This window comes from Puma concolor, chromosome D2 (genome assembly GCF_028749965.1).
Source record: "Puma concolor isolate L17-30 chromosome D2, mPumCon1.1.hap2, whole genome shotgun sequence".
NCBI classification, from domain to species: domain Eukaryota; kingdom Metazoa; phylum Chordata; class Mammalia; order Carnivora; family Felidae; genus Puma; species Puma concolor.
The window spans coordinates 30,723,211-30,748,339 of NC_141677.1; the positions used below are offsets into that span (position 1 = coordinate 30,723,211).

A 25,129-nucleotide genomic window follows, 5' to 3' on the forward strand; every position below is an offset into this window, starting at 1 on the left:
TATGATGTTATCATGACCCAGAAATATTTATAAACTATTACTTATTTTTACTTTTTTGGAAATGAGATCATGCAATAATCTCTTTGGGTAGAAATATTGTTCTGAATCATCATGTTATTACCTGTGTTGTATTCCAAGGTATGATTTCAATATTTACTTTATAGCCAATTAGGTTGTTTCTAATTTCTTAGTATTTTAATCACTGGGCATCCTTCTGGCTAAATGTGTACCTAGGGAAGCATTCTTTAAGGAAATTTGTTGGTTGGAAAAGCATACCAAACTACATGCAATTTTTAAAGCATGCTTGTATGTTTGTCTTAAAGTAAATAGAACAAAACTGACCAACACTGCCATCATCAATGTTTTGTCATGTATTTCTCTTTAAAATACTCCTTAAAGACAACTACCTAAAGTAGTTTGTACTTATCTTCGCATTTGGTGTCCTTTTCTCTGTTTAGGGAATAAAACCGAAGCCTTGCACCTTGAAATAAAAAATGAAACTGAACCCCATTTTATCTTCAAAGGTTCGGACAACACTAAAACCTACTCATTGACCCCATCCATTCCTCACACATGGAAAGAGGCTAACATACCTCCAAGTCTCTCCTGGTCCCCTAAGACTGTGTCGGCCACAACAGCTCCTTTTAAGAACGATGTGTCGTCAGTTTCGTACGGGTTTTCAGAAAGAAGTAGCAATCCTCACTGCACAATGCCTTCTGCGAGACACGGTGGTGCTAATGCAGCTGCGGGGGAAGGCGCTGGAATTGCACAGCCTGGTGAAGTGGTTCCTCTTCCCACCTTGTCTACTCCCATGCCAGATTCCTTGGTTTATTCTGAGCCTCCCACTGGTCCATCTGAACAGCTATCTTCTAATCATCCAAACCAGCAACCCCCATTCACCGCCTCTCCTCATGACCTTGCGTCCTCTCTGGTGGAAGAAGATGAGCCACACTCTGAAGCAGATGAGCCTCTCTCAGATGATCCCCTCTCAGATGACCCCCTGTCACCTGCTGAGGAGAAATTGCCCCACATTGATGAGTACTGGTCAGACAGTGAGCACATCTTCTTGGATGCCAACATTGGTGGGGTGGCTATCGCGCCTGCTCATGGCTCCGTTTTGATCGAGTGTGCCCGGCGAGAGCTTCACGCGACGACTCCTGTCGAACACCCAAACCGGAATCATCCCACACGCCTCTCCCTTGTCTTCTACCAGCACAAAAACCTGAATAAGCCCCAACATGGTTTTGAACTAAACAAAATGAAGTTTGAGGCTAAAGAAGCTAAGAATAAGAAAACTAAGGCCTCAGAGCAGAAAGACCAGGCAGCTAATGAGGGTCCTGAACTGTCCCCTGAAGTTAATGAATTGAACCAAATTCCTTCTCATAAAGCATTAACATTAACCCATGACAATATTGTCACAGTGTCCCCCTATGCTCTCACACATGTTGCAGGGCCCTATAACCATTGGGTCTGAAAGCTTTTCTCCCCTTCTTAATGCCTTTGCTAGTTTTGTGTATTTTTTCAAGGTGCTGTTAAAAGAAAGTCATGTTGTCGTTTACTTATATCTTCATCTCACCCATTTGAAGGCTGAGGTAAAAAAAAACAAAAAAAAAAACAAAAATGGGGTGGGTATTTCTTAACTGTGACTATATTTTGACAATTGGTAGAAGGTGCACATTTTAAGCAAAAATAAAAGTTTTATAGTTTTCAATACATAAAGAAATGTTTTGGTTAGGTGTTAACCTTGATAGAATCACTCAGTTTGGTGCTTTAAATTAAGTCTGTTTACTATGAAACAAGAGTCATTTTTAGAGGATTTTAACAGGTTCATGTGCTATGATGTAAAATCAAGACACAGTGTTAACTCTACACAGCTCCTGGTGCTTACCCACATCAACAGTTAAAAATAAGCTGCATTATTTTTTCATGGTGCCATTGTTCCAACATCTTCCAATCATTGCTAGAAAATCGGCATATTCCTTTGAAATAAACCAATGAAATGTTTTCTCTCAAAATATCTCTCCTGTATAAAATAATTCATTATTGTTAATAATGGTTGGAGGCTGTTCATAAATTGTAAATATATATTTTAAAAGCACTTTCTATTTTTAAAAGTAACTTGAAATAGTATAGTATAAGAATCCTATTGTCTATTGTTTATGCATATTTGCATACAAGAGAAATCATTTATTGCTGTGTAGAGTTCCATCTTGTTAACTGCAATATGTATTCTAATCATGTATATGGTTTGTTGTGTTTTTTTTTAATGTGTCCTCATGCAAATATTAGCTACTTATAAAATAGTTAGAACATGCAAAAATTGTTCATTTTCTCTAAAGTCGGAATTAGGAAGCGTATCACCAATATCGATTAACGTTTTATTTGGAGCTGAGTAAGAGTGCTCTCTTCTGATTTATCAAGCAACAGTGGCCCCAATTTACTTTCCCTCCAGCTTTCTCAGTATAATCATGAAAGGTTTTTCCAAAAGGAGATGAAACATAGTAGGAATCAGAAGAGTCAAATGCTTCTAAAGTTTCAAGGTGTTCAAATATAAAAATAAAGTAGCAAAAACCCTACCCATCCCAACTGCCTTATTTGTTCTTAAAATCATTCTGGTACAGAATAAGAATAAAATTCCCATAGTAATCTTTTAAAAATAAATTCCCTATCATCATCACATATCCACACAGCCGAAACAGTAGGAATGGTATTGCCCATTAATACTAATCCAAAGTAGTTGATTTAAGCACATTCGTTCTAGGAAAATGAAAACTCATCTTCTCTGATAATTGCCTATGTTCTAGGTAACAGGAAAATAGGCATTCCATTTATGTTAGCCCTCCCATTATATATTCCTATTATTTTATTGGCTCATTTTATAACAAAACAAAAAGGATTGCCCGAGCAAAATGTTTAGAACAAGAAATTTCAATGAAATACTTGATTCTGTTAAAATGCAGAGGTGCTATAACATTCAAAGTGTCAGATTCCTTGGGAGTGTGGAAAACCTAATTAATGGTGCTTCTCCCTTGGAAATGCCATAGGAAGCCCACAACTGCTAACACTCAACAATTTTGGTGCAAAAGCAAACAGTTCCAGCAAGCTCTCTAAAGAAAAACTCATTGTAACTTATATTAAAATAATATATGGTGCAAAGTATCAGTTTCAAGCTTTTGACTAATACAAGTAAAGGAATATGAAGGGATTGTATATAACAAATATCCATTGGTAGACCATCATCTTGTACAAGTAGATTTCTGCTTCTTGAATATGTAAAATAGGGTGATTCATTGACTTGTTTTAGTATTTTGTGTGCCTTAGATTTCCGTTTTAAAACATGTATATTTTTGTGAGCCTAAGGTTTCTTATACATATAAGTATATAAATAAGTGATTGTTTATTGTTTCTGCTGCTTCAATAAGATATTTACTAGTATTAGACTATCAGGAATACGCCCTTGTGATATTTCATTTTAGATATTAGGCCTTAGCTCCCACTAGAAATTATTTCATCACCAGATTTAATGGATCAAGTTTTAACACCCTTTATCCATCTATCCATCTTCTTACCATTCAACACTTACTAAATGTCTGCAGAACTTAAACGTTAGCTTTTGATTTTCTTTGAATCGCCTCCCATGACAAAGTAAACTTGAAGAATTTAAATCCTAAAAGATGTTTTTATCCATGGTTTTCAAAGAAACAGCAAGTTTCCTTCAAAAGAATCCATTATAATATATCTGCAGAAATTCCCATCAGGGTCACTAACTGAATAAGTTTCTTAACAACTGAACTTGAAGCTCCAGTGTTGACTTAGGGGAATATTGAAAATTGTGAAGTTGGCTGCAGTTGCCCCAAAAACATATATGAAAATATCCCTTCTCAACTAAAATGTTTTCCATTCCTTATTATAATTCACACCATCAATAGCCTGCCTCAACCGATAACCCCATGGTGCGAACCACACATGATCCCTACTTTGTTGGACGTTACTTCATAAGTTTAAATTAGCAGTTTACCATCCCTTTGTCTGCCCTGTGATTTTTTTTTTAACTCCTGCTTATTCAATGTTCTACAGCATTGTGATTGTATGCTAGCAACACTGCTTTTAGACTGCTTTTATGAAGCAAGGAAATAAATTTGTTTGAAATGACATTTTCACTCAGAAAACTGGTCATCTAACATTATTTCTACACCTCTTATGTTTTACTGTCATGATCACCTTTTGCTTCACCTCTCTTACAGCACTCAAATTGAGTTTTTGAATCTTCTGCCTTTGTTCATGGTATGATAATTGAATTCATTGATACATGATCCCCGTGTTAACCCAACCTGTCCATAATATGTTACAAACTTACTAACTGCAATGAACTGCCTATTTTAGAATCCTACAAAATATCACTCTGCCCTTCAGACTCCCATTTCTAATGGCTCTCAGGCCATGGTTGGAAAAAAAATGTTTTCTTCTGCTTATCAGCCTCACCTGTATCTTCCAATCCATCTACAAAGTACCAAGTACATCATGTCATAGACCTAACTGAAACATATTATTGGAAAGTGAGGCTAGCTGAAAATGTATAGCTGTAGGTAAATTTTTGCAATATGTTAGCAAAATGTTTGCAGCTTACCCTTCTAACATCTTTGTTATGCAATCTGCATGTGAAATAATTTAATTTGTTAAATATAGAATTTCAACTAGATGAAATCCGTAAGCAATTTACTTAAGACATAACCCCAGTACATACTTAATTGAATGCATACCCTTGTGTAAATGAGATAACAATTCATATGAAGTAACCTACTTTCTAATGTTATTGCTTCAGTGGATTTGAATGGATCATCATTTATTCCACAATAGCATGTATGAAAATAACCCCAAACTACTTAAGTTTATTCTTTAAGACAAATTCTATTCAGATTTTTTTATCTGGGACAAAGTTTTGACATTGCATGACAACTTCCACCTATAGCGAGCACAGGACTTCCTTTGAATGTGCTGAGTAAATCAGTAGCTGTATGTGACTTTTAATAATATATAGCTACCTTCTATTTCACAACTTCTTGCTGCATGGAAATTTCTTTTTAGTCTAGCTTTAGTACAACTGTGAGTTTTGATCTTCTGTACAATTTTATGACAAGAATTGTGAAGTAATATGGTAGTGGCCTCTCATAGCCCTGGAAGACACCTTAGAAGTCCTATAGTTAAATCACTGGGGCCTAAAGAGCAGATGTTAATGTCAGTGTATAACTTATGTTTATAAATAGAATTTAAACCATCAAATGAAGGCCACTTTGGTGTGCGTAGGAGGATTTTAGGAAACAAACTTGATTTCCTCACCCAGGGAGTATTGTATCACTGGGAAATAACCTTATTGCAGTACATGTGAAAGATAAAAATGGCCTTTTATTTTTTCTATTACTTTTTTTGTTTTGTTTGTTTTTTTATTTATTTATTTTTTTGTTTGTTTTCCTGAGGGCTTCAGGAAAATAAGTCAAGTGAAATTGGATCAAGATTCCCCTGTGTGGGAAATCTAGCTGACTTTTTACCTATGAAGTTGTCCTGTTAACTAATCCAACAAAATGTGGCAATAGTCTTATTTGCTATTTCAATAAAAAATATATATATATCAAGTACTTACACGGTACAGGCTTTTATTTCCCCTGGAACAATTATTAGGCATATATAAGGAGTTATGAAAAATTGAATGATTAAAAGAATTGGAGAAAGTATATCCAGTGTATATATATATACTACCTAGCCATGGTTGTACAGTCTAGTCACACCTCCTGCCAAGTTGGCCTCACAAGTAAATCCTAGCATAGTTAATTTTGAAGTGATTGTCTACCTGTATTAGAATACTGTTTTATTGTGCACAGTTCCTAAACTTGCCCATAAGTGTATTGAACTTGTAACTTCAATGTCAACAGTAAGGTACACTCAACCAAGTGATGATAATGAGTGCCCTGATTCCTGAAGAGTCTGGACTTATCTAAATCAAAATTGTGCTCCATTTTGAGCTTTCTTCTAACAGGTTGAGAAAATGATGCCACTTATGGCTCTGGAATGCAATTCAGAAAGAATCAGCATGTCTATCAGAAGCTGGATTCATGTATTTTCTTAGAATGTATTAAGATTTATTGGCGGGTTTTTGTTGTTGTTTCTTTGTTTTCTTTTCTCATGTATAAAAGAGTGTCTAAGTTCTTCTTTTAATTTTGGAAATGATAAAACTGGCTTTTATGCAAGACATCACTCTTTTTGTCTTGAACTCTACAAACTTCAATTCTCTTTATTCCAGTACATCTAGGTGACTGTTTCAATCCCCTTGTCTTCTGGGCACCTGATCAAATACCACTGTTTACTTCGAAAGGCATGTATTTTATTCCTTCATGTAATCCAAAGGTATTCCTTTGGATTCATTTTGCCACTCCTAATTTTCACTTCTCCTTTAAGGGCCCCACAATGTGTTTCTCTTTTGATAGTATGCAATATTTAATATTTCTAGCTTTAGAAGTCAAACCCTTGTCTCAGCTTTGTTGGCCATACTTTTCCCATTCCTACTGTGATACCATGATCCCGCCGGGATCACAAGTTTTTCTTGTTTGTTCAGCCATACGTGTCCCCTATAACTGAAGCAAAACTTAGTCTAAGGTAGGAATGTTATCAGATTTTAAACACATTACATCTGATTTAACCGATTTATGTTTGTGCGCAACTTGCGAAACTCCTGTTGAATAGTTTAACCTAGTTTTCCTAAAATAGAAATTTTGTCCCCAGCAGCTGTTATGAAAGGCATTCTCTCTTGTCTTGTTCATCAGAAAAAAATCTTGCAGCTGTCAGAAACATGTTCACTTGTGGAGAGACAGTATTAAGAAGTAATTTCCTTCTTCATTTGGCTAGGTATAGACTTGCCATCTTTGACCAGAAACTGTGCTTGTTATTTTTCGTTTTTCATTTCACTGACGCTATGCTGTTACTAGTGTACTTTCATTCTGTTTACAGTTTTTATCCTTTCCTCTGATTTTCTTTAAATTAAAATTCTATTGCTTCCTCTCCCTGTTCTGCCTCCATTCCCCATGCTCCCTACACATATACACATGGTTCATTTCAAGAATAGCAGTGATCTTGGTCAAGGTGTCTTCCTGTCTTCTAAAATCATGTTTCACAAATCCTTTGTGGAATAATACCAAAAAGAATCAAAATATTTTATTTAGCCATTTTTGGGTAGAGGCAAATTCAGTTTTTAGGATTAGATAGTGGTCATGCGCCCATTGTTCTCTTTAACAATCCCAACAATGTTTGTCTCTTGTTTATTAGTGCTTGAGTGTTTTGCAAAAAAAATTGTATAAGAAGTTAAATATTCTAGCACTATTTCTGCATAGCTTTGCTATTTCTGTACAATACATTATACTAATTGTAAGTTGTCTGACCAGTGACTTTGAATTAATAACAGGTCTGATTTCTAGAGTAGATATATATTTTTTTTGCACGTTTTATCTCCTGGCCCAGTTTTGTGGATGATATCTACTTTCTAATGTAAATTTACCCCTTTGGAAATTGGGTTTTGACAATAATAGGAAATATTCTAAAATCTGGGTGAGAAAGGTTAAAAATGAACTGAAAGTAACTTGAGGAATTCTTAAAGATGGGATAAATCAGTTATCAGGAGTTCTGAATGTAATAGGGGGGGATTTAAGGGGCAGAGAGGAGGGAGATTTGTGCCCCTATTCACAGTCTGCTGGTTCACTCCACCAGCCCAGCCAAAAATTCATTAATAGCTCTCCTCCCCACCCTATAAGTTTTATGTGAAAAATAGCTCAAAATGAGGAACCATTTTGAATGCAAATATGGTAGTAAGAAAATTATAATCCCTGTATTTTATAAAGTTTTAGGTTATCAAACTGCTTTACAATGTGCTCATTTTTTTCTCCCCAACACTGAGGGTTGGACAGATGTCCAAATGTTCCCGTCTTACTGGTGGTGAACCTGCTGATTGGCAAGAGTAGCAAATGGCTTGCTCCAAGTCATACACCAAGTCAACCCATCTGAGACTAAACCATTTCATATCTGCAGACTGCTAAGTGCATTTCTGCATCACGGCATCTGGGTGCCTCAGTCAGTTAAGCGTCTGACTTTGGCTTAGGGCGTGATCTCACAGTTCACGAGTTCGAGCCCCACATCGGGGTCCAGGCTGGTGGTGTGGAGCCTGCTTGGGATTCTCTCTGCCCCTTCCCTGTGTGCACACTCTCCCTCTCAAAAATAAATAAATGCATTTCGGCATCATAAACAATGACTTAGTATTAGTGGGTAGAAATTTTGTCAGACCAGATCTAAGAATAATGTAAACCCTATTTAACATATGCAAAACATGTTTCTGACGTATTTTGTTTCCACTATTTATTTAGCCAGTGATTTTTTAATGCATACTTTGGAAGGTCTCCCTAAATTCCCAGAACTTTTGCATTAGGGCTTAGATTAATGAAGTTTCAGTTTTTCCCCTGTAAATAAACCTTTTAATAAGGAATGTCCCTGTGCTACGAAAACAAAGGGAAACCTCAATAATAATTGCTTAAAAAATACTACTTTTAAAAAGACTAAGATCAGCAGTTCATAATCAAAGTTTAATGTATTTGTTATATTGAAGTGCAGGTTTCTAGAAGGGAATGTGCTCAGTAAACTGACTATTTTAGTTTTCAGGTACTCATAGTAAAAATGTAAAGTTGTTGACATCTCTAAGAGATCGTACTGTCTCCCACTTATTTAAATTTGTTTTGTTTTGTTTTTCCTTCCTCTTTGTTTCCAGCCATGTAAAGTCTCTAGTCAAAGTTTAAACATACCTTTGCCCAGAGAGTTAAGAAAAATAACGAGATGTATTTGTAAAGTTTTTAGTAAGTTCTTTATAAAAATAAAGAGGTAGGATATTTTGCCTATTCCATCAGTACATTATGGGTTGCTAATGAAAAACCCAAACTTCCCTAAATAGTCAAAATAAATTCCACTTTTGGTGATTTGATTCAGTAACTGCCTATCCTCACTAATTAATGCCTGTTTGTGATATTCTAAAATGGCTGACAACATAGGACCTTACAAAAACAGCTCTTAAAAAAAAAGCAAAACAAAGATTAAATATTTTTTATTACTATGTATGGTCATTTTTTTTTAAACTTCTATAACAGATAACATTGTGATAGGTGCTTTAAGAGAAATATTTTTCCAGAAACGGTTTTATAGTAATAAAGGGGGGGTGGGGGGGGTGGGGAGGGCAGCTTTTGCATTGTTACCTATGGGTGGATGGTCATCTTTGAGTTACTAAGAAATCATGAAGTGTTCCCTGAAGAGAAATTTGTAAAGCTACTTGGCAGAAGGAAAAGCATTACTTTCTAGTTTCTTCATTTTCTCTTGTGTTATATGATGACCTACCAAGTAGATTCACGTGCATATCAATACTTTGGTTCAAAGGAGAAGAACGAGTGCTTCTCAATAGTGGGAGTGAAATACTCACAGATACTTCATCATGGGGAAATAGAGTAGTCCTGACCTTTCAATAAAGAAGTATCAATTTCACAAGTTAATATTCCTGTCTCTAGGTGACTTTTCCTCCTCTGAGGGTATATTTACTATTTATTTTGTACCTTTGATTTTTTGCTTAGGGGGATTTATTTTTACCTATTGCAGTCCTACTGTATTAAATATCCCATACAATGAAATAAGTTAATAAGAAAAAGATTTTAAAATTCTACAAAATCTGGTTTTGGTTCTTAACATATGGGAGAAACCGTTTAAAGAAAAAGCACTTCACCATGCAGAAGGGAAAGAAATAATCTTAATTGTGATGATTACAGTTCAACATGTAGTGCTCTGCATACAAGGGAACACTTATTAGCAGTACTTGAAGACTTGTGAGTTGGAATTGCATGTTACTTGAAAGAACCTAATTAAGCTAAATTTTGGTGCACAGCAGTTGTACATGATTTCATGTTTATGTAGCAAAATGCATTGAAATGTACTAGTATCGAAACATACATGTAAAGATAGTTGTGGAAATTGTCTATTATATTTTCCTTGTGTGTCTCATTTATTTAGAGCATAAAGTTTCTTTTTTATTAAGTGTTCTAACTGAATAAGGCTAAATGAATACTGTAATTGAAATTATATTTTAAATCTTTGTCATGAGTTTTTAAAAAAACTATTGCAAATTGTATCATTCCTGATTACACGGAACTTTGTGGGTGGTTTTAAATAAATTTTATACTTCTATTTTGCACCTGGTAGTCTAATTTTTCTTTCCTCTTCAAAATAATATTTTAAAATTTTAATATCAAATAAAAATCACACATTTTTAACTATATAAGGCTATAAGATTTAATATTTAGAGATGTTCAAATGTATGAATTTTGCTCAACCTAAATCCAGATGGCTACATGTATGGAATAACTATATGCCCAAAACTTTGCATTTTATATAAATCCTTTAACTCCCACAGTGATGCTATTAAGGACTCTTATTAACCCCATTTTACAGATCAATTCTGAAGCTTTAAGTGGCTAAGATCATACCCCTAGTGGGGCGCCTGGGTGGCTCAGTCGGTTAAGCGTCCGACCTCAGCTCGGGTCATAATCTCACACTCCATGAATTCGAGCCCTGCGCACAGGCCCTGTGCTGACAGCTCAGAGCCTGGAGCCTGCTTTGGATTCTGTGTCTCTGTCTCTCTCTACCCCTCTCCTACTCACACTGTCTCTCTCTCTCTCTCTCTCTCTCTCTCTCTCTCTCAAAAATAAACATTAAAAATTTATTTTATTTTATTTTATTTTTTAAAATTTACATCCAAGTTAGTCAGCATATAGTGCAACAATGATTTCGGGGGTAAATTCCTTAACGCCCCTTACTCATTTAGCCCCCCCCACACACACAATCCCTCCAGTAGGGATTGTTCTCCATATTTAAGAATCTCTTACATTTCATCCCACTCCCTGTTTTTAGATTATTTTTGCTTCCCTTCCCTTGTGTTCATCTATTCTGTGTCTTAAAATCCTCATATGAGTGAAGCCGAGTAACACTCCATTGTATATACATACCAAATCTTCTTTATCCATTCATCCATTGATGGACATTTGGGCTCTTTCCATACTTTGGCTATTGTTGATAGTGCTGCTATAAACATTGGGGTGCATGTGTCCCTTCAAAACAGCATACCTGTATCCCTTGAATAAATACCCGGTAGTGCAATTGCTGGGATGTAGGGTAGTTCTATTTTTTATACAATTTTTCATAGTGATAAACATTAAAACTCTGTATTAAAGGGAATGCACTTAATTAAAGACATTTTTGGGGTGCATGGCTGGCTCAGTCAGAAGAGCATGTAACTCTTGATCTCAGGATCATGAGTTCCAGCTCCACGCTGGGTGTAGAGATTACTTAAATTAAAAAACAAACAAAAAACAAAAAACAAAAAAAAACTTAAAAGAAAGACATTTTTTTCGTAGTTAAGACATTCCATTGGTACAAAATTCAAGAAGTACAAAAGATATTAAAGGAGGAAAAAAGTAATGAACTTCCCACTGATGTGAAATGTTGAGGTCCAGGGGCAAACAGTCAAGAAAGAGTTCTTGAGACATCTCTGGTGCAAAAAGGGTGGTTTTATTAAAGCACAGGGACAGGATCCATGGGCAGAAAGAACTGCACTGAGGTTGTGAGGAGTGGCTGATTATATTCCTTCAAGTTGGGAGGGGGTTCGGGATAGCTTAAGACTCTAAGGAATTTGGAATCAAGGTTTTCAGGACACTGAGTGGTTCACTATTGTTAGGAAAAGGTCATTTACTACTGTCTAGTAAAACATTAGTCATGAGACCCTTCAGGTGTATATCAGTGGGCCATATGCTTAGAGGATGCTTGTTAACCTGTATCTTGGAGGGTAGAAATAAAGGAAGTTTCCAAAGGGGTTTTTATATGTTACAGACTTATAGGGGTGCCTGGGTGGCTCCATTGGTTGGACCCATGATTTCAGCTCAGGTCATGGTCTCGCAGTTCTTGTGACTGAGCCCCCAGTTGGGCTCTGTGCTGACAGCGTGGAGCCTGCTTGGGATTCTCTCTCTCCCTCTCTTTCTGCCTTTCTCCCACTCACACACATGTGCAGGAGCTCTCTCTCTCTCTCCAAATACATGAGCATTAAAAGAAAAAAAAAAAAAGACAAGATCCTGGAGGTTGGGCTAATGTCAGGCTAAGTTCCCTTTCGCCTTTAGCAAAGTATTAACATCAGGGGAGTTGAGTTTCTTGAGGAAGGTCACTCTGCCTGTCTCAAGGACCTGTCAATGGGCTGTGAATTTAAGGAAGTTTAATTATTTTTCTTTTGCCTTTGTTCTCTAATCACTACCTCTGTTGTCCAATGTTTGTACTAAAGATGCTCCTGGCTACCACTAAAAGTGGCTTAAACAATAAACAGTGCATTTTCTGACTTAACAAGAGATCCAGAGATAAGTGATTCCGGGCTAATAAACTCAGCAATTCAATGATACCAGAGTTCCTGATCTGCAATTCTCTTAGGTTTCCTTCATGGTCTCAAGATTGCTGCGACAACTCAAAGAATCAGGACATTTCCCAACTTTACCTAAAAATCCTAAAAAGGAGTTTACCCTCTAGTCTCTTCCTAATCAGTAACAAAACTCAGAAGCCCCTAATATACTACTTTTGTTTCATTGGCCAATATTTTGTCACATAGACATGCCTAAAACAATCACTACCAGGGAGAATAAGTACCATAATTGGCTTATGCCAATCAATTTACCTCTTGGGGCTGAAGAAATCCTTTTCTCCTGAAGTCACATCTGAGCAAAATGTGGGCTCTGTCAGCAAAGGAAGAAATAGGGGAGAATGGCTTTTCAGTAAGCATCCAGTCTGCCAAGCCTAGCCTCACATTTCGTCTTCCCAAAGGCCACCATACTTAGCTGTTTCTTGTGTCTACCCAGAGGCTGCACACATATGCAAACGAAATAAACATCTGCTTCTCTTTTTTAAATCTAGCAGCCCAGATAAATGTATATAGAACTGTTTTCCTATTTTTTTATTTTTTCATTATTAAAAAAATTTTTTTAATGTTTATTATTTTTGAGAGAGAAAGAGAGAGAGAGAGCAAGCAAGGGAGGGGCAGAGAGAGAGGGAGACACAGAGTCGGAAGCAGGCTCCAGGCTCTGAGCTGTCAGCACAGAGCCCCACGTGGGGCTCAAACTCACAGACCACGAAACCAAAAGAGCTGAAGTCGGCCACCTAGGCGCCCCTATGTTTTAATAATTTTTTTAAGTGTTTATTTATTTTTGAGAGAGAGAGAGAGTGTGTGCATGCATGTGTGAATGAGAGAGGGGCAGAGCGAGAAGCTGACAGAGGATCCAAAGCAGGCTTTGGGGCTGAGAGTAGAGAGCCCAATGCAAGGCTCCAGCTCACAAAATGTGTGATCATGATCTGAGCCAAAGTCAGACACTCAGCCCTCTGAGCCACCCAGGTGGCCCTTCTTTTTTTATTTTTTAATACCCGTATGGTATATTTCTCTGTATGGACAAATCATGTCTTATTTAACTAGTTCTTATTGATAGACATATAAGTTTTCCCAGTCTTTTGAATGTGTATTTTAAATTAAATTAAGTTAAATTTTATTATTATTGTTTAAGTAAGCCTCATGAACAGCTTGGAGCCTAATGTGGGGCTTGAACTCACAACCCTGAGATCAAGACCTGAGCTGAGATCAAGAATTGAAAGGGGGCGCCTGGGTGGCTCAATGGGTTAAGTGTATGACTTGGTTTTTGGATCAGGTCATGATCTCACAGGTTTGTGTGTTTCAGCTGAGATGACAGGCTCAGCACAGAGCCTGCTTGGGATTCTGTACCTCTCTCTGCTCCTCCCTTGCTCCCTCTCTCTCTCTCTCTTCTCTCTCAAAAATAAATAAATAAACTTAAAAAAAAAAAGGGCCGGGTGCTTGTGGCACCTGGCTGGCTCAATCAGTTAAGCATCTAACTCTTGGTTTTAGCTCAGATCATGTCATGGTCTCATGTTTGTGGGATTGAGCCCCGAGTCTGGCTCTGGAATAATGGTGCAGAGCCTACTTGTGATTCTCCCCTCCCCCCCCTCCCCCCCGCCTCTGCCCCTCCTCCATTCACCCCCCATCTCAAAATAAATACATAAACATTTAAAAACAAACAAAAAAAGAGTTGGATGCTTACCTGACTGAGCCACCTATGTACCCTGGAATGTATATTTTTATTTAAAAAAATTTTTTTCAATGTTTTATTTATTTTTGAGAGAGAGAGAGACAGAGACAGAGTATGAGCTGGGCAGGGTCAGAGAGAGAGGGAGACAGAATCCACAAAACAGACTCCAGGCTCTGAGCTGTCAACACCGAGACTGACGCGGGGCTCAAACCCATGAACCACGAGATCATGACCTGAGCCTAAGTCAGACGCCCAACCGACTGAGCCACCCAGACACCCCGAATGTATATTTTTAAATATTTATGATAGATATTCCCCAATCGTCTTCTGGAAGTACAGCACCTTTTTGCTAGTCCATTGTCAGTGGAATGATACATTTTTTTTTTTAAATTATGGTAAGTGAGGGGCACCTGGCTGGCTCAATTGGAGAAGCATGTGACTCTTGATCTTGGGGTCATTAGTTCAAACCCCATATTGGGTGTAGCAATTACTTAAATTAAAAAAAATACTTTAAAAAATGTCAAAATAAATACGTAGATGATAGTAGATAGGTAGAGAGAGAGAGAGAGAGAGAGAGATGATAGATAAGAATATGGTAAAAGGTACATAACACCATGAACACATAAACCGTATGTACATTTTCCTTGAGATACCCCAGCCAATGCCAGAAAAAGCAAGACTGGCTATATTCCACAGCTACTCTCCCTGCAGCTACCCACACCAGCTAACCACAGGAAACCAGAGACCCCATCTCCACCTACTGGTCTTCACTTCCAACCATAGTTTAATCTGTACTGCCAGATGGCCGACTCTCTTAGAAGTGCCTCTCAGAACTAAATGCCACATGCATCACATTCTGCTTTGTTTTGGCCATCACTCAAAGTGTAAGTTCTGCTGGTCAGCTATCACCTAACAAGTGGTCGTCCACACACTGCTCTGTAACTCTGTAATACATCTTCTAATCTAACCATGGAGTCCCCCACCTTCCTTTCCATCCCTCCAAGGAGTCCTCTGGAATTCCCCCTCTGGGATTAGCAATTTTTCCTGTGACTTTGCCTCAACTTCTTTTTATTCATTTTTTTTTTTAATTTTTTTTTCAATGTTTATTTATTTTTGGGACAGAGAGAGACAGAGCATGAACGGGGGAGGGGCAGAGAGAGAGGGAGACACAGAATCGGAAACAGGCTCCAGGCTCTGAGCTGTCAGCCCAGAGCCTGACGCGGGGCTCGAACTCACGGACCGCGAGATCGTGACCTGGCTGAAGTCGGATGCTTAACCGACTGCGCCACCCAGGCGCCCCTTATTCATTTTTTTAAGTAAACTCTACACCCAATGTGGGGCTCAAACTTAGGACCCCAAGACCAAGAGTTGCATGCTGTAGCAACTGAGCCAGCCAGGCACCCCTAGTCATCTTTTTATAAGGCATGCTCTATTCTTGAGGTGTCTGGCTGGCTCAGTAGGCGCAGTGTGCAACTCTTGATCTTGGGGTTGTGAGTTCGAGGTCCGTGTTAGGTGTAGAGATTATTTAAAAATAAAATCTACTTTTTTAAGTTTATTTATTTATTTTGAGAGCGAGAAAACAAGCAAGGGAGGAGCAGACAGAGTGAGAGAGAGAATCCCAAGCAGGCTCCACACTTCAGTGTGGGGCTCAATCCCACAAACAATGAGTTCACAACCGGAGCCAAAATCAAGAGTCCGACGTCTGACCCAGTGAGCCACCTAGACACCCCAAAATGAAATCAATCAATCAATCAATAAATGCAAGGTGCAAGAAGCTCCTGGGTGGCTCAGTCGGTTAAGTGTCCCGATTCTTGATTTCAGTTCAGGTCATGATCACAAGGTTGTGAGATCAAGCTCCCCACCAGGCTCCAAGCTAGGCATAGAGCTTGCTTAAGATTCCCTTAAGTTCTCTCCCTCTCCCTCTACCCCTCCTCTACTCTTTCTCTCTAAAAAAAAAAAAAAAAAAAAAAAGCATGTTCTATTACCTTGCAGAAAATGAAATCTGGTTTTCCCCTGAAGGCAACATGAGGCTAGAGCCTCATAACTGGAGAAGCTTATATCTCACACTGCACAAACCTCTGAATGGGGGTAAATGTAAGAGATATTCTTGTTCCAATGTGCTCTCCCTTTAAATATTCACATCGGGGCACCTCGGTGGCTCAGTTGTTCTCCCCCACTTGGACATGCAGGTGTGCCCACACACACTCTTTCTCTCAAAATAAATAAATAAACTTTCTTTTTTTAAAAGATTATTTATTTATTGGGGGGGGGATGGAGAGGGCCAGAGAGAGAGAGAGAGAGAGAGAGAGAACATCAAGCAGGCTCCACACTGTTATCACAGAACCCATGCAGGTCTCGAGCTCACGAAGCGTGAGATCACGACCAGAGCCAAAAGCAAGAGTTGGATGCTTAATCAACGGAGTCACCCAGGCACTCCAATAAATAAACTTAAAAAAAAAAAAAGAAATTAATAAAAATAGAAACAAATAAACAAATAAATAATTTTAAAAATTGAAAAATCTCGGGGCCCCTGGGTGGCTCAGTCGGTTAAGCCTCCGACTTCGGCTCAGGTCACGATCTCGCGGTCCGTGAGTTCGAGCCCCGCGTTGGGCTCTGTGCTGACAGCTCGGAGCCTGGAACCTGCTTCGGATTCTGTGTCTCCCTCTCTCTCTGACCCTCCCCCGTTCATGCTCTGTCTCTCTCTGTCTCAAAAATAAATAAACGTTAAAAAAAAATTGAAAAATCTCACATCATTTAGCTCTGGCACGCCTCCCATTCTCTTATTACCTTCCTGAACACTCCTCCTCATTCATTGGTGACTTTGCTGTTGGCATGCATTATTCCTCCCTGCCCTGATTTTTACTACCATTCTGGGTAATTTCATCGAACAAATAGATAACTCATCCCAACACCTTCACATCTCAGTTCCTTGATTTTATCTGGGCACCTTCTCTCCCACGTCACCAGAGCCTCCTTTCTCCAGTCATGGAATGGAACATATCATCACTTCCAAAAGCATCAGCTCATACATCTCACATCATGACCTCAACCTCCTATCTGTTCTGTTTGTCCTACCCGCTGTTTCCACAAGTCTCTTTCTACCTCACTGGAGACTCCATTGATCCTTCTTCCTATGCAATCTTTCCCTGATTGCATTTCCTGATTTCAATCATTTTCTTGCCAACACTTTATTCTCTCTTTCTAATCAGTCCTTTCTGGCAGTTTAAGGAAAAATATTCGGCCAAAGATCAATGAAAATCCCTTCTCCTTGCCAGGCACCAAATTTATTACCAGGCTATTTTATAAAACTGTGAATGAAAAGTTCAGAACTTCAGGAGGTAGACATTAGTCAAAAGCATTTTTCTGCCAAGACTTTTTATTTTCTTTAAAACATTTTTATTTTTTACGGGGCGCCTGGGTGGCGCAGTCGGTTAAGCGTCCGACTTCAGCCAGGTCACGATCTCACGGTCTGTGAGTTCAAGCCCCGCATCAGGCTCTGGGCTGATGGCTCGGAGCCTGGAGCCTGTTTCCGATTCTGTGTCTCCCTCTCTCTCTGCCCCTCCCCCGTTCATGCTCTGTCTCTCTCTGTCCCCAAAATAAATAAACGTTGAAAAAAAATTAAAAAAAAAAAACATTTTTATTTTTATTTATTTTTGAGAGAGAGAGAGTGAGAGAGCATGAGCACAGGAAGGGCAGAGGGAAAGGGAGAGAGACACTCCCAAGTAGGCTCCACCCCAGCACAAAGCCCGACTTGGGGCTCAATCTCACAAAGCCTGAGATCATAACCCAAGCCAAAATCAAGAGTCTGAAGCTTAACTGACTGAGCCACCCAGGCACCCCTAAAACATTTTTTAAAGTTTTACTTATGATCAAGCCCTAAGTCAGGCTTTGTGGTGAGCATGGAGCCTGCTTAAGATTCTTTCTTGGGGTGCCTAGGTGGCTCTGTCAGTTAAGCATCCAACTTTGGTACAGGTCATGATCTCATGATTCCTGGGTTCGAGCCCTGGGTTGGGCTCTGTGATGACAACTCAGAGCCTGGAGCCTGCTTCAGATTCTGTATCTCCCTCTCTCTCTGCCCCTCCCTTCTCGTGCTCTGTCTCTCTATCTCTCTCTCAAAAATAAACATTAAAAAAAAAAGGATTCTTTCTCTCTCTCTCTCTCTCTCTCCCTCGCTCTCTCTTAAAAAACAAACAGGGGCGCCTGGGTGGCTCAGTCAGTTGAGGGTCCGACTTCAGCTCAGGTCATGATCTCGTGGTTCGTGAGTTCAAGCCCCACGTCTGGCTGTGCTGACAGCTCAGAGCCTGGAGCCTGCTTCCGATTCTGTGTCTCCCTCTGTCTGCCCATTCCCCACTCATGCTCTGTCCCTCTCTATCTCTCAAAAATGAATAAATGTTAAATTAAAAAAAAATGTTTAAAAAAAAGTCAAATAAACATGGGAATGCAAACTGGTGCAGCCACTCTGGAAAACAGTATGGAGGTTCCTCAAAAACTTAAAAATAGAACTACCCTATGAGCCAGCAATTGCACTACTAGGTATTTATCCAAGGGATACAGGTGTGCTGTTTCGAAGGGGCACATGCACCCTTATGTTCATGGCAGCGCTGTTGACAATAGCCAAAGTATGGAAAGAAAGGGAAAGCAAAAAGAATATAAAAACAGAGGGCGGGAGAAACCATGAAAAACTCTTAAATATAGAGAACAAACTAGGGTTACTGGAGAGGTTGTGGAGGGGGATGGGCTAAATGGGTAAGTAGATTCCTTAGTGGAAGGAATCTACTTCTGAAATCATTGTGGCACTATATGGTAACTAACTTGGATGTAAATTAAAAAATAAATAAATTTTTAAAAATCCAAAAACAAACAAAAACCGCCAAAACACACAAAGATTTAATCCCTCTCTGTGTACTCTGTCCCATCTAGCCTTTTCAGGGACTTCAATTCCTCAAGAGAGAGTTATTTGTTCATTCCCTTTAACTTCAATCTCAATATTAGATCCTCCCTAGCAGTATTCAAATACATCCTAGTCTCTGGCATCATAAAGCAAATAAGAAACTGCTCTTCAGTCCCACAACCCCCTCCTAGCACCACATCCCTCTGCTAACACCACCATTTCTGTCTTCTTTCTTCTTCCAGTCACAGTCATTTTAAAAAATTAGTATTTACATAAGATCCTTTCATTCTCTTACATCAAGGGTCACATCTAAGCATCTAGAATTTATAAGCACTCCAAAGATCTGTTGAAATGTAAAATCCAGTTTAAAAAAGTATTAGCTCGGGGCACCTGGGTGGCTCAGTCGTTGAGCATCCGACTTCAGCTCAGGTCATGATCTCACAGTTCGTGGGTTCGAGCCCCGCGTTGGGCTTTGGGCCGACAGATCAGAGCCTGGAACCTGTTTCAGATTCTGTGTCTCCCTCTCTCTCTGCCCGTCCCCTACTCGTGCTCTGTCTCTCTCCGTCTCTTGAAAATGAATAAACGTTAAAAAAAATTAAAAAAAAAAAAAGTATTAGCTCGGGGTGTCTGACCCTTTTTTCCTTTTAATTAAAATTTTTTTTTAATGTTTATTTGTTTTTTTTTTTTTAATTTTTTTTTTCAACGTTTATTTATTTTTGGGACAGAGAGAGACAGAGCATGAACGGGGGAGGGGCAGAGAGAGAGGGAGACACAGAATCGGAAACAGGCTCCAGGCTCTGAGCCATCCGCCCAGAGCCTGACGCGGGGCTCGAACTCACGGACCGCGAGATCGTGACCTGGCTGAAGTCGGACGCTTAACCGACTGCGCCACCCAGGCGCCCCAATTTGTTTTTAAGAGAAAGAGAGAGCATGGGGGAAGAGCAGAGAGAGAGGGAGACACAGAATCCGAAGCAGGCTCCAGGCTCTGAACTGTCAGCACAGAACCTGACATGGGGCTCGAACCCACAATCCATGAGATCATGACCTCAGCCAATGTCGGACATTTAACCAACTGAGCCACCCAAGGCACCCCCAATTGTTTTTAATGTTTATTTTTATATTTGAGAGAGAGACTGAGCGCAAGTGGGACAGGGACAGAGAGAGAGACACACAGAATCTGAAGCTGGCTCTAGGCTTGAGCTGTCAGCACAGAGCTTGACACAAGGCTCAGAATCATGAACCATGAACTCATGACCAAGGCCAAAGTTGGACACTTAACTGAGCCACCCAGGCACCCTCCCCCCCTTTTTTTAAGAGAGAGAGAGAGAGAGAGAGAGAGAGAGAGAGTGATAGAGCAGGGCAGAGAGAGAGAATCCCAAACTGGCTTCTTGCTCAGCATGGAGCCCAATGTAGGACTCAATCCCACACCCCTGGGATCATGACCTGAGCCAAAATCAAGAGTCTGACACCCAACAGACTTAGCCACCCAGGTGTCCCGAAGTGTCAGATTCTTAATTTCAGCTCTGGTCAAATCTCAAGGTTCCTGAGTTTGAGCCCCAAGTAGGGCTCTGCACTGACAGCTTGGAGCCTGCTTGAGATTCTCTCTCTCCCTCTGTTCTGCTCCTGCTAGTACTCCCTCTCTCTTTCTCTCTCTCAAAATACATAAATAAACTTTATTAAAAAATAAAAGTAAAATATTAGCTCAATATAATATGGAAGGAAAACTGCAAAAACCAAAACCTGAATTACTTTTATTATTATTATTAAAATTTTTTTTAGATTTATTTATTTTTTTATTTTTTTTTAAGTTTATTTATTTTTGACAGAGACAGAGTGCGAGCACGAGCTGGGGAGGTGCAGAGAGAGAGAGGGAGACACAGAATCTGAAGTAGGCTCCAGGCTCCAAGCTGTCAGCACAGAGCCTGACGCAGGGCTTGAACTCATGAACTGTGAGATCATGATCCGGGCCAAAGTCAGACACTTAACCGACTGAGCCACACAGGCACCCCTAGATTTATTTATTCTTGAGAGAGAGACAGAGACAGAGCATGAGTGGGGGAGAGTCAGAGAGAGAGAAAGAGACACAGAATCTGAAGCAGGCTCCAGGCTCTGAGCTCTCAGCACAGTGCCCGATAAGGGGCTTGATCTCACAAACTGTGAGATTATGACTTGAGCCGAAGTCCAATGCTTAACTGACTGAGCCACCCAGGTGCCCCTTATTATTATTATTTTAGAGACAGAGAGAGAGAGAGAGAGAGAGAGAGAGAGAATCCAAAGGAGGGTCCATGTTCAGCTCAGAGCCTGACTGCGGCTCTATCCCGTGACCCAAGCCAAAATCAAGAGTTGGCTACCCAACCAGGTGAGTCATCCAGGAGTGTTGAATTACTTCTAAGCAAATTAAAAACTTCATTAAATTTCCAGTACGCTTTTCATAAAAATTCTATTTCACTGAAAACCTGCAGGTTGGATTTTTCTCACTTGTTAAGAATTCCTATAGAGAATAAGCTGGTGGTTGCCATAGGAAAGGTGGGTGAGGTTGATGGGTGAAATACATAAAGGGGATTAAGAAGTACAGCCTTCCAGGCACCTAGCTGGCTCAGTCAGTGGAACATGTGACTCTTGATCTCGTGGTCTTGACTTGGAACCCCACATTGGGTATAGAAATTTTAAAAATAAATTAAAAAAAAAAAAAGAGGTACAGACTCCCAGTTACAAAATAAATCATGAAGGTGAAAAGTACAGCATACAGGGGCAACTGGGTTGTTCAGCTGGTTAAGCTTCCAATCCTTGGTTGCATTCAGGTCATGATCTCATAGTTCATGAGTTCTAGTGCTTGCATGGGGCTCTGTGCAGACTGTGTGGAGCCTGCTTGGGATTCTCTCTCTCTTTTTCTCTCTCTCTCCCTGTCTCTCTCTGACTCTTCCTTGCTCTTGCACACACACACACACACTCCCTCTGTCTCTCTCTCAAAATAAATAAACTTAATAAAATTATATATATATAAAAGAAAATTACAGCATAGGGAATATAGTCAATAATATTGTAATAACATTGTAGGCTGACAGATGGTGTCAATGCTTATTGTGGTGAGCGTTCAGTAATGTATAGAATTGTTGAATTTGTATGGTGTATACCTGAAAATAATATCACATTGTATGTTACTTATACTTCAATTAAAAAACAGAAGAAAAGATATTCCATATATGCATAAATACTAAACAAAAATGTTAGCTGAGTATAAATTAAGAGTCACTTGTGGCAAAATATTTCCATAAGCAAAAACATAAAAATGTTTTAAAAATGTATATTAAGTATATAGTGGGATATTTGAGTGCATTTAAAAATGTTTACATGTTGGGGCACCTGGGTGGCTCCGTCAGTGAGTGTGTGATTCTTGATTTCGGCCGAGGTCATGATCCCAGGGTGATGGGATTGAGCCCACGCTCAGCATGGATCCTGCTTGGGATTCTCTCTCTCTCTCTCTCTCTCTCTCTCTCTGCCACTCTCCCTGCTCACAGTCTTTCTCTCTAAAATAAAATTTAAGCAGGCCAGGTTGGCTCGGTTGAACATCCAACTTTGGCTCAGGTCATGACCTCTGGTTCATGAATTCGAGTCCTGCATTGGGCTGTCTGCTGTCAGTGCGGAGCCTGCTTCACATCCTCTGTCCCCCCTCTCCTTATGTACCTTCCCCCCCCACTCACTCTCTCTCAAATATAAATAAACAGGGGCGCTTTTTGGGTGGCTCAGTCGGTTAAGTGTCTGACTCTTATCTTACTTTAAAGTTCATATGGAACAGGCAAGAATAACCAAAAACTTCAGGGGTCGGGGGAAAGAAAAGGTAATTAAAGGATTACAAATACACAGTATAACAAATATAAAATATTTTATAAAGCTACAATGAAAGAATATGGTACAGGTGTGATCAATAATAGATGGGTGCATTTCAAATTACTAGGGAAATGAAGGATTATTCAATGAATAGTTGGAATAACTGGGTAGCCATTTGTAATAAATAAAGTTAGAGTCCTACCTCCTTTTCCCAGGATAAATTCTAAATGGATTGAAAACTTAAACAAACAGACAAAAAAGATAAAAAATCTAGGGGCCCTTGGGTGCCTCAGTCAGTTAAGTGTCCGACTTTGGTTCAGGTCACGATCTTGCGGTTTGTGAGTTTGAGCCCCACTTTGGGCTCTCTCTGTCATCCTGGAACCTGCTTCAGTGTGGAGCCCACTTCAGATCCTCTGTCTCCCTCTCTCTGCCCCTCCCCTTCTCCCCTTCTCGTGCGCTCTCTCTCTCTCTCGCAAAAATAAACATTTTTTAAAAATAAATAAAAACCCTAGAAGAAACACTTGTAGAATTTATTTTTTATAATCAGAGTGGGAAAGGCTTTCTTTGTGTGTGTGAAATTCAGGGGCCATGAAAGAAACATTTTATAAATTTTACTGCCTAAAGATAAAAACTTTTGCTCAGTAAAACTCACCAAAATCCAAGCAAAAAAAAATCGTAAATTTACATAAAAAATCATAAAAAAACAAAAATTTACATAAAATGTTTGCAGATTAGATGATAAAGGACTAAGATGAGCTCCCAAAAATTGAGAAGAAAAAGATCAGTGTCCAAAGAGAAAAACAACAAAGGAACTGAATAATTGTTTACTAGAAAAGGAAATACAAATGTCTCTTATATGTGTGAAAAAACAGCCTCACTCAAACTGAGAGAACTACTAACCAAAACTCTATCAGGATACCAGAGATGGCCGTCATCTCCTTTCCTCCCTCTCTGTGCACTTCACTTACCCATTGAGAGCCGGCATCTATCCCTTCCACTCTATTGAACCGGAGCTGACATTATCCCCTTCCTTACTTTGGAACCCAGAGCTGTTATAAAAGGAGGCCAGGCTGCTTTGCTGGACAGGTCGAGAGTAAAGGAACACTCTAGTGCCAGATATGTAAGTCAAGAAATCACCTTGGACAGGCTGGGATCAGATGACTCCAGCCTCAGCTGCCATCTGACTGCAAGCAAATTAGAGACCTTAAGCAATAACCATCTAGCTGAGCTCAGTCATCCTACAGAGCCAGCAGACATTAAGAAGTTGTTATTTTAAGCCACTACATTTTGTGATGGTTTGTTATACTGTAATAGATAACAAAAACAGTGCCATTCACCTTTTTTCAGACTTAAAAGTTTGAAAATATACTATTTGGCAAGGGTGTGGGAAAACAGATACTCTCATATGTTACTGGTAAATTGGTATAACTCACGGAGAAATCAAGTTGGCAATATGTATTAAAAATTAATTACAAATTGCAAATTAATTACAATGTTAGAAGTGTAAATTCAATATGTATTAAAAATTAATTACAAATTGCAAATTAATTACAATGTTAGAAGTGTAAATTCACAAGATCTGTGACTAAGCAATCCTACTTCTAAGAGCATATTCTGATAAAATCGTACAAGAGTGAAAGGAGTATGAGATTGTTTACTGTAGCGCTGCTTATGAGTGCAAAGGATTAAAAAAGACCTACATAGGGGCGCCTGGGTGGCGCAGTCGGTTAAGCGTCCGACTTCAGCCAGGTCACGATCTCGCGGTCCGTGAGTTCGAGCCCCGCGTCAGGCTCTGGGCGGATGGCTCTGAGCCTGGAGCCTGTTTCCGATTCTGTGTCTCCCTCTCTCTCTGCCCCTCCCCCGTTCATGCTCTGTCTCTCTCTGTCCCAAAAATAAATAAACGTTGAAAAAAAAAAAAAAAAAAAAAAAGACCTACATAGGAGGCACCTGCCTGGCTCAGTAGACAGAACATGTGACTTGATCTTGGAGTCATGAGTTCAAGCCCTACATTAGGGGTAGAGCATACTTAACAAAACAAAAATAAAATAAAATAAATAAAAGGCCTCTTTCCATGAAAAAGAGATCTTAAAAAAAATGACCTACATAGGGGTGCCTGGGGTGACTCAGTGGGTTAAGCATCTGACTTCAGCTCACATCACAATCTCACCATTCATGTGTTCAAGCCCCGCGTCAGGCTCTGTGCTGACAGATCAGAGCC

The 25,129-nt window shown here is 39.4% G+C and overlaps 1 protein-coding gene and 1 long non-coding RNA gene across 9 annotated transcripts in view; one reads left to right on the forward strand and one right to left on the reverse strand.

Moving 5' to 3' along the window:
* Positions 1–10,261, forward strand: part of TET1 (tet methylcytosine dioxygenase 1) — a 138,054-nt gene extending 127,793 nt beyond the window's left edge. For 7 of the 8 annotated variants that reach the window (XM_086679858.1, XM_086679862.1, XM_086679860.1 and 4 more), the window contains one exon: positions 459–10,261. In XM_086679858.1, the coding sequence (XP_086535984.1) occupies positions 459–1,474 (1,016 nt within the window). In that variant the 3' untranslated portion in view covers positions 1,475–10,261. The remainder of the gene's footprint in view (positions 1–458) is intronic. The other variant, XM_086679861.1, reaches the window with a different exon arrangement.
* Positions 1–24,062, reverse strand: part of LOC147575965 (uncharacterized) — a 36,382-nt gene extending 12,320 nt beyond the window's left edge. The window contains exons 1-2 of the long non-coding RNA XR_015241627.1: positions 23,880–24,062; positions 12,779–12,836 (exon numbers count right to left, since the gene is read on the reverse strand). This is a non-coding gene — a long non-coding RNA (uncharacterized LOC147575965). The remainder of the gene's footprint in view (positions 1–12,778; positions 12,837–23,879) is intronic.
* Between the last annotated feature and the right edge of the window lie 1,067 nt (positions 24,063–25,129).